This window comes from Petaurus breviceps, unplaced genomic scaffold, assembly GCF_028583685.1.
Source record: "Petaurus breviceps papuanus isolate PSGF00001 unplaced genomic scaffold, PetGlider_PUasm1.0 90317, whole genome shotgun sequence".
Classification (NCBI taxonomy): domain Eukaryota; kingdom Metazoa; phylum Chordata; class Mammalia; order Diprotodontia; family Petauridae; genus Petaurus; species Petaurus breviceps.
This window is the reverse complement of record NW_027187217.1, coordinates 681,471-691,078: the sequence shown is the minus strand read 5'-3', so window position 1 is coordinate 691,078 and position 9,608 is coordinate 681,471. Positions and strand designations below refer to the sequence as shown.

The window sequence follows — 9,608 nt, the reverse complement described above, 5'->3', positions numbered from 1 at the left end:
CAGGGTGGGGAGCGGGCTTTCAGAGGGATGGCCTTGGTGGCTCTTGGGTCCAGCCACATGTCTGCATCTTTCCCATTTGGTCAGACACAGACGTGGTCAAAGGCTTTGCACTGCTCCAGGGCAGGCCGCTCAGGTGTGACCGTTTCTTGATGACACTCTGCCCACACCTGCTTTCCCTTATTCTCACCTTCACTAGGCCTTTGAGAGGCTTCCAGAGCCAGTGTGCAGCTCACTGGCCTACATCGCTTTTCCCTTTTGTGAGAATCGGGCCATTTGCCTTTTCCCCGGACTGTGGCCCCTCCTGTTCTTCAAGGGCTCCGCGATGGCATGGGGCCTCACTGTAGGGAGGCTGGCCTTCAGCCTGGACTGCCAGACTTGGATCCGTGATCTTGGGCCATATCTGGGCCCAGCACCCAGCCTCATGGCCACTTCTCTGCCCTCTCCTCCCACGCTGCCTTTCTTGTGGTCACCTTCTCTCCCATAAACTCTGGAGCTCTCATGGGTGACCTTTTGCCTTATCTTGCCCACAATGTGGTCTCCAAGTCACTTCCTGGCTGCCCCCGCGCCATGGTCCCGCCGCTGTGACCATCCCTGTGCCTTGTCCCCCTCTCCCTACTGCCGTGACTGTCACCGCCATGGCTTCAACCTCTCCCTGTCTCTGCCAAACACAAGCTCATAAGCTGTGGCTTTTAGAAGTGAACATCCTCCCTTTTCCATGTTAACTTCTAAGAGCAGGACTGTCCCTGTGCTTGGCACACATTGAGGGCTTCGTAAATGCTTTATTTCCTCTCATCTCCATCTCCCTGCTCCCTTGCCACCCTCTTCTTGTCTTTCTCAGCAGAGAACACGAGGGCAGCCCCTCTTTTCCCCCATTGTCCCTCCAGATGGGTCTTGGCTCTCGGGTCCAGGTTGCCCCCTCCCTCTCTGCCGTTCTTGTGTCCTGCCTGGGGGTGGGGTGGAGGGCACCGTGGCGCTTTCAGGCCCTGCCTGTTTCCTCAGCCCACTGGTCTTGCTCATCCATTTCAAGTGTCCAGGACCACCAACAAGCCTCTGTGGGTGTGGTCCTGGCTCCTGGTTCAGGTGTGGGAATACCCAGCTTCCCTTTGGAGACAGCTTGTAAACGCAAGGCCCAAGCGATCTGGAATCAGGGACAGACCTGGCTGCGCTCCCAGAGGCCATTTGAGACAGGGGAGGCCCGTGCACAGACAGTCCTTTGTGTGTTTGCCTCGGGTGTGCCTGCACTCTGTGGCATGGTCAGCAGTACCAGATGCTGCAGAGATGAAGAAGATTGTCAGATTGGGCATGGAGATGCATCGCCAGGGAGGTCAGTGAGAAAAAGACCAGGCCCATAGAGCGCAGAGTGTGCGCAGCCACATATTTTTGGGAAACCAGCGGAGAGATGCTATCGGTCTTCATGGTGCATGACGGGCCGTCCTTGGGATGGAGCCGTGTGGGCTCGGAGAGATGCTGACGGACTGAGAGAAAGCACAGAAAGGAGGGCCCCCGCCGCCGAAGCCGATGGACCCCCACTGAGCTGCTGCAGGGCTGCCCCCGTGCCACTCGGGTCGCTTTCGGCAGCTGCTTGGTCACTTTGGTGGGACGTGTTGGGGATGGCTCAGGGTGGGAAGTGCAGGCACTGTAGAAGCCAAATCTATCAATAAAATTGGATTTTATTTTTTCAAAAGAGAGGTCATGGGACTTTTTTTCTCGGTCTCTTCCAGTCTGTGGTGTGCCCGGCAGCGAAGGCAGCAATGTGGCAGCGGCCAGTCCCACAAATGGCGCCGGACACACAGTCTCTGAAGGGCCCGGCCCCCCAGCCCCGCCCTGGGCCCCCCCCAGGGGCAGCAGAGCAGCTAGCCCCGGGCCATGGGACACACAGCAGGCCTGGGTCCTGAGACAGCGCACCTTCCCGTCGCTCCTAGAGATGAAGGAAATGGTGAGGCAGGAAGCCGGCTTCCTCGGGCTTGGGAAGGGAGAGGCCTCGCGGAGGAGAGGGCAGGAATCAGCATCTATTAGGTGCCTACTGTGTTCCAGGCTCTATCTCATCTGGTCCTCAACAGCCCAGGAAGGGAGATGAGAAAAGTGAACTAGAAAGAGGGGAGGGCCTTGCCCGTGCTCCCCCAGCTAGTAAGTGTCCAACGCTGGATTTGAACTCAAGACTTGTTGACTCCAGGCCCAGTACTCTGGGAGAGATTTTGGATAGAAGCCTGAGGGGATGGCAGGGACTCTGGGGGAGGCGTAGACCTGTTTGTAGCATGTGTGGATGGAAAGGGGGGCACTGATGTGGAAAAGATGGGAGGGAATTGCTTACTGGTAGGGGAGAAGAGCCACTTGTTCTAAGCACCATGTGAAGGGGAGAGGCCAGGGACTCTGCCAGGGCAGAGGAGGGAGGGACTTCCCTGGGTCCAGCTGAGGCGAGGGGAGGCAACGTGGATGTGAAGGCTGAAATCCCCTGTGGAAGGACAGACAAGTCATGACAGCATTTATTAAGTGCTTACTGCATACAGAGTGCTGTGCTGAGGACTGAAGGGAAGAATGGGCGCTCCCATGCCAGCATGGGCTGCGCACCAATCCCTCCAGAAAGGTAAGGCCTGGTGGTTGAGGGCAGAGCTGCTGCTGGGCTAGAAGAGGAGGCTGGGAGTGCCATGGGCCAGTCCGTGAGGTATCTGCCCATGCTGCCAGCTGACCTTTGGTCTTTGACCACGGCCCTCTTCTCTCTCGGGGAGCTCACCACTGCTGGCACCTTTGGCCCAGCCAGCCCTGCCTCGCCAGGTACCTGGCCAGCTCTCCAGTCCCACGCGTCCACCTGGGCCCAGAAGCTTGATCCATTCTCAACTCTGGCCTCATCCCCTTGGCATCCCCTCTCAGACACATGCACACATGTGAATGCATGCAGACGTGTACATGGCGCTGTCTCCACTGGAGGTCGCCCACAGGGCTGTACCCACATCTCCTTGAGGAACTTTGCCAGCCCCAAAGGGCGCCCTCCCTTCTTAACCGAGGTTTCTGCCCCGAGGCATGGGCCCCGTGAGGGCTGATCTCACTCTTGTGGCCTTGCTAAGACGATGGCCAGATCCCAAAGGTCATCTGCCCACGTGAAAGTCACAGCCAAGCTGGGTCCTAAGATCGTGCTTAGAAGCAGCCCCAAGGACGAGGATCCCTTCCCTCTGCTGCTGGTTGTGGCCCCTAGTCCCATCGGTGGACGCGCACCTCCACACGGGTTCTGGCCCAGGCCATGAGGCCCCCCCTCCCAGAGCCCCACGCTTCTCCCTGCCCTGCAGGGGCTTCTTCGTGGCCCGCCCTGGCTGCTGCAGGGGGCCTTGCCCAGCGTCTGCTCCTTCCATTCTTTCTTCTCCTGGGCCTGGTGTGTAGTACTCCTTTCAACAATACTTGTCAACTGACTAGTCTGGATGGCTTCCCTACTGCTGTGTTCCTCCTGGGGCCAAGAATTCTCCCTTCCTCATATCCTGACTGGCTCCAGCCACCCCGTGAAACAGCGAGAACAGCCAAGGAAGCCAGTTTGGGCTGGAGCCCCGCTCCGTGCAGGAAGACCAGTGGTGGTCTTAGCGCATCTGCCCGCACCCTGGCATCAGGGGCACCAGAACATCTGAATCTCCCTAGGGCCCTCCCTAAAGCAGAGGCTGGCCCTGCTGGATGGAGGGTGCGGGTGGGGATCAGAAGCATTCAGAGAGCTTTGAGCAGGGGGTAGAGGGAAGGCCAGGCGTCCCGGGCACAGAGGGCTAGTTATGGCCCTGTTTCCTGGGCATCTTCTTCTCTTCCCTCTCCCCATTGGGCCTGGAGAACATAGAGGACCCCAGACTCAAGCTTGCCTCGTCCCTTTATTCCGAGCCACCACAGGTGGGGGCAGCTGGGCCCTGTTCTCTGAGCTGCCGTGGGCTGGCTCACCTCTGCCCCACGGCGGGGCAGGGGTCCCAGGAGCCGTCCATAGAGCTGGTGGTTTCTCTTCGTCTTGCAGACAGTGCATGATGGAAGGCAGTTTTTGAAGTACATCGACCCCAAGCTGGGTGTCCCCTTGCCAGAGAGAGACTATGGAGGAAACTGCCTCATTTATGATCCGGACAACAAGACGGACCCATTTCATAACATCTGGGTGAGGCGCAAGGGCGGGAGACAGGGCCCTGTGACGGGCTGTTGGGCTGAGCGGTTCAGCGGGAGGATCTCCTTGGATCCTCTCCAAGGTGGGCACTCTTGACCTCCCCATTTTACAGTTAAGGAAACTGAGGCAGGCAGAAAGGAAGTGACTTTACCAGGGTCCACAGCTTCGTTTCAGTGGTCAGATTCGAACTTGGGCCTTACTACCTTTGGTAGGTGTCACTAGAGGTCTTTAGATGGAGGCCGCCGGCTCTGGGATGTCACACAGGGGAGTCTGAGCCCCTGGGGCCTGGCAGGGACCCCCCTCGGATAGCACACAAATGCTCTCCTGTTTTTCTGCAGGACAAAATGGATGGATTTGTTCCTGCTCATTTCCTCGGCTGGTACTTGAAGGTATGGCCCGGAGTGGGGAAGCCCTCCAGGAATCTGCTCCCCAGACCAGTCTAGAGCAGGGAAGAGATTCTTTGCCCAGGACTGTTACAGGGAGACCGGGGGTGAGCGGCGTCCTGGCTCTGGGTGGTCTCCCCCTTTGGACTGGGAGCTCCCTGAGGGCAGGGTTGGCACACATTGTTGTGGGTCGGGGGGGGGGGCCCCTGATGCTCCTCCCTTGGTGGCCAGGGCAGGTTCCAGGCTCCCCTCTCTGTCTCGTGCCCGCAGACGCTTATGATTCGGGACTGGTGGATGTGTATGATCATCAGTGTGATGTTTGAATTCTTGGAGTACAGCCTGGAACACCAGCTGCCCAATTTCAGCGAGTGCTGGTGGGATCACGTAGGTATCTCCCGCGGGCCCCCCGTCCTTGTGGAGGGGGCTCAGCTCTCATTTTGCAGAGGTCTGTGTCATGCCCCCCCCCCCCCAGCCCTTATGACCCTGAGCAGCTGTGGCTGTTGGGCTGTGCCACGACCGTAGCCTGGGGAGAAGTGCCCCAGGGAGCATGTCTGCCTCAGTTGCAAGACAGATTCCCAGACAGCTCCAGGCTGTGGTCAAGGAAAGTCACAGAGTGCTGAGTTCAAATCCAGCCTCAGTCGACCTGTGGGAGAGGAAACCGAGGCCCAGGGCAGTGCTTTCCTATAACTGGATTCCACTTGCCCCTCAGAATCTGGACTGGGCCCTAGGTCCTATAACTGTATGACTCTGTGTGTGTGTGTGTGTGTGTGTGTGTGTGTATGTAACTATGTGAGAGTGTATGTGGCTTTGTTTGTGTATAACCGAGTCTGTGTGTGTGAGTGTATTGTATGCCTGTATGAAACTCTGTGACTGTGTGTTTGTGCACACTTGTAGGGACCTGTGAATCCAGAAACTAAATTTGTTTTCATCTAGTGTGGAAATGGGGTGAGAGGCCTTTCTGAAAGATGCTTTATTAAGATAGTTTCATGGGGGGGGGCGGGGGGGAGAGCCTGCCTGCCCTCTCCTGCCTCCTCTGCCTCACTTTCTGTTTCTCCTTTTTCTCTGTCTTTCCCTCTCCTAATGAAAGTGATTAGAGGCCCTTTCTCCAAATCCCAGTCAAACCCTAACAGTTTTATCGTCAGGAGCTTATTTTCCAAATATCGGCGTGTTCCTGGTACAGATCTCCCTTAGTCATGAGAGACACAGCCCCCCCCGACTCCGTTTCTTTGGCTGTACTGGTATTATCAATCTGCAGTTTTCTTCTTCTGCCCTGTCCCTGTGATTGCGACAATGAGAAGGGTGGCTCAGGTCCATGCAGAGCCTCCCAGCTGCCTTCTCCTTGGATCCCAAGGCAGGCAGCATGGAAGCAGCTTGGGCGTTAGGCACTTTGGGACCGTGTGACCTAAGGAGCCACCCCTCCCATCTTGGCTGCATCTGCTTGTTTCAAGGTGTGTGCACCTTTGAGATTTTTGTCCTTCGTCCATAAGGGCAGCCAGGGGGCACCGTGGGACCCAGAGCGTTGGGCCTTCACCATGGTCTGCCTCAGTTTCCTCACCTGTAAAATGGGGGCACTATCCTCCCAGGGTTATCGTGACCTTACTCTGCCAGTGCTGGGCACACAGTAGGTGCTTCATCAGGGCTCATTCCCTCTTCTTCCATTCGAGGGGCTGAGACCTGATAACATGTCCCATGGAGACGGGTCTAGGTGTGACACTCTTCTCCTTTCTAGTGGATAATGGACGTGCTCGTGTGTAACGGGCTGGGCATCTACTGTGGCATGAAGACCCTGGGCTGGCTTTCTCTGAAGACGTACAAGTGGCAGGGGCTATGGAACATCCCCACCTACAAGTATGTGCTGGGAGGCGGGCTGGGCATGGGTCATTGACGTCATGTTTCTGCCTTTCTGCTGGCAGCTTGCCCACACCATCCAGGAAGAAAGTTAAATCATTGCTGAGCACCTACTGTGTGCCAGCACGCTGGGCTGAGCATGGGGCCTCTGCCCCCAGCAAAAACCACAAGCAGCAAATGTGCAGGAAGCAGGCTTTAGACAGGATAAACAGGGAAGGGTTAGCCGAGGGAAGGCTGAAGGATCATTTGTCCAGGGCCTCCCAGGGCATACTAAGCTTTCCCTAGCTCGCTGTAGGAGGAGGGGAGCCTGCCAGGCTTTGTGGGCGGCTCAGCCAGAAGGCTGGGGTCCCTTGGCATGGAGAGGGAGGAAGGGAGGAGCAGGTGTGGAAAGGCCTTGAAGGCCTAGCAGAGTAGGGGGCACTGGGGAGGGGCATGAGGTGGTCAGACCTGTGTTTTAGGAGGATGGGCTGGAGGCAGGTGATCAGGGTTTGGGCTGTAGAAGGGGGCTTAGAAATGAAGTAGGGAGAGAGTTGTGGGTCTGAGTTCAGATCCTGCCTCTCCCCACTTAGTATGCCCTGGGAGTCCCTGGACAAATGATCCTCCAGCCTGTGAGTCCCTCCTGTGTGGACTAGATGACCTTTGGGGGGGTGAGAGAGGGTAGGGAGTCAAGAAGGGTGGTGCTTCCCGGGGTAGAGACGGGGGCTGAACAGGTGGTGGACAGAGGGCTCAGTCTTTCCTGTCTGGGTTTTCACCTCTTGACCTCAGTTACTTGTCTGTGAAATGGGGATAATAAGAGTCCCTATCTCACAAAGTTGTGTTGAGGATCTAACAGGCCAAGTGCTTTGCAAACCTTACATCACTATGTAAATGTTAGCTGATAGTTTTTTTTTTTCCTTTGCTTTTTGGAGGGCGGTTGGGGTTAAGTGACTTGCCCAAGGTTACACGGCTAGTTTTTGTGTCAAGTGTCTGAGGCCAGATTTGAACTGAGGTGGTTCTGACTCCAGGGCTGGTGCTCTGTCAACTGCACCACCTAGCCGCCCCCGTTAGCTGATACTTTTAAAAATGTTTTCTCAGTTAATAAAAATCTGCTTTCCTTTTTTTTTATTCTGCGCGTGCGCACACACACACACACACACACACACACACACACACACACACACTCTCTCTCTCTCTCTCTCTCTCTCTGTCTCTCTCTCTCTGTCTCTCTCTGTCTCTCTCTCTCTCTCTCTCTCTCTCTCTCTCTCTCTCTCTCTTTCTCCCTCTCCCTCTCCCTCGCTCTCTTGCTTCTGGCTGTGCCCTGTACGCCCTCCCTGGCTTCTGTATCCTATCCCAAACCCCTGGAGGACAAGCCCAGGTCTTATTGGTGCCCAGCCTCAGGCGGTGCCTGCTTTTGCACCACCACACGCCTCCTGCTTTGCCTTTTGTGGATCTGGGCCCCAGCTTGTGCGTGTCTGCTGCCGCCAAAAGGGGTACTTGACATGCTAATTTTTGTCACTGACCTCCCTGGGTTGCGCACCTTGCCACAGACTCTGGGTCAGAGGCCACAGACAGTCTCTTCCTCCCTTGGAACGGTCCTGTGTTGCTTTGCAGAACAATCAGACCAGTTTGTAACCACATTGAAGCAGAGGTGGCCAGTGGCTAGATGACAATGTCTTGGGGAGGTTTTTAACAGTAAGACACAGGTGAAGTCAGGCAGTCCTGGATAACTGCCCTCTTCGGGCTTCTTTGTTCTTTCCATTTGACCCCCATACCCTAGGAATCTGCTCCCAAACCTTCCTCCAGGATTTGATGCAAACACTATTTTTCTCCATTTAGCTGCTTCCTAATTTAATTACAATCCTGACAACGATCCTAACTGAAATGTTTTCTATTATTTTTAAGGTTACAAAACACACTTTATCTGTTCCTTGTAACTGCCCCGTGAGCTTGAGGCTACAGTGACCCTTATTTCACAAGGAAGGTATTTTGTGACTTGCCCAGGGCCCCACAGCTGTTTGGGGTCTAATCCCCTTCCACCTTCCATGTTCACAGCAACTGGGAACAAGAGTCCAGCAAGAAATATATTTCCCAAATGATGTGCAGTTCCTAAATGCTGTTTATCCTGGAGATGCAGAGATGGCCCTGGGCCATTAGGAGAACCACTTGTTTAGAAGAGAAGCAGCTCAAGCCAGATGGGCGTAATAGTAAAGACAAAAAAAGCATTCGACAAAGTACAGCTCGTTTATGTTTTAAAATGCCATTGATGGGGGGCTGGGGGTGGGGGCGGCTAGGTGGCACAGTGAATAGAGCCCCGGCCCTGGAGTCAGGAGACCTGAGTTCAAATCCGGCCTCAGACACGTAACACCAAAACTAGCCGTGTGACCTTGGGCAAGTCACTGAACCCCAATTGCCCTCAAACAAAATGCCATTGATCATAAGTATAGAAGGGCTTAAGGAAAAACAACAGGATAAAGTGTCTAGAGTGTGAACAGTATGGCAGAGAGAAGTAAGGAGGCTGCCTGAGCTCTCCCCAGCTTCCTTCGGGGACAGCATCAAGTCGAGCCTCTAACCAGATTCTGGAGTGACAGAACCCACACACAGATGCAGTGAAACAACTTCCAGCTGAAGATAACTTAGAAGGACTTCAGGGAAGTTCTCTCTCACTTGGGCCAAAGGGGAGCACAGCCCAGCGTAGACGGTGCTTTGACAAGACAACGGGAGTGTTTTTGTCATGGCAGAGATCAGCAACTGAGGCCCCTCAGTCTTGGCTCAGCAGGCTAGCTGTGAGGCCTCCGGGCTCAGTGCAGCAAGCAGATTGCAAGCCCTAGAACCCAGGGCACAACAGATGCCACTAGCCTGGGCCAACACAGCACAGTGGGCAAGCCCCTAGCACCTGAGGCCCTGGCCCCCAGCATAAGAAGCTTAGAATAGTGCCCCCTGTGCCCCAGAACAGAGCTCAGCTTTTAGAGTCATGAAATAGCCTTTAAAATGAGCAAAAAAACAGAGAAGAGCCCTGACCAAGAAAGCAGCTTTGGCAACAGGGAAGATCCAAACACAAACTCTGAAGAGGGTAACACAAAATGCCTATGTATGAAGCCTCAGCGGAATGTGAACTGATCTAAAGTCCAAAAAAGTCTTGGAAGAGCTCAAAAAGAATCTTAAAAATCAAGTAAGAGAGGTAGAAGGAAAACTGCGAAAAGAAATGAATTAAGAGAGAGTCAACATCTTGGGAAAGGGAGGACAAAAATTGAAGAAAAACAGTTCCCTAAATACACTTGACC

The 9,608-nt window shown here is 54.9% G+C and overlaps 2 protein-coding genes across 6 annotated transcripts in view; one reads left to right on the top strand and one right to left on the bottom strand.

Annotated features, from left to right (window-relative positions):
• ANO9 (anoctamin 9) overlaps positions 1-9,608 on the bottom strand; it is a 165,435-nt gene that overhangs the window by 46,472 nt on the left and 109,355 nt on the right. The gene's annotated exons all lie outside the window — the stretch shown is intronic.
• PTDSS2 (phosphatidylserine synthase 2) overlaps positions 1-9,608 on the top strand; it is a 39,440-nt gene that overhangs the window by 17,760 nt on the left and 12,072 nt on the right. For 3 of the 5 annotated variants that reach the window (XM_069107952.1, XM_069107951.1, XM_069107954.1), the window contains 4 exons: positions 3,977-4,111; positions 4,456-4,506; positions 4,771-4,884; positions 6,230-6,348. In XM_069107952.1, the coding sequence (XP_068964053.1) occupies positions 3,977-4,111; positions 4,456-4,506; positions 4,771-4,884; positions 6,230-6,348 (419 nt within the window). Of the gene's footprint in view, positions 1-1,721; positions 1,937-3,976; positions 4,112-4,455; positions 4,507-4,770; positions 4,885-6,229; positions 6,349-9,608 lie in introns of all 5 variants that reach the window. The other 2 variants (XM_069107950.1, XM_069107949.1) reach the window with 1 other exon arrangement.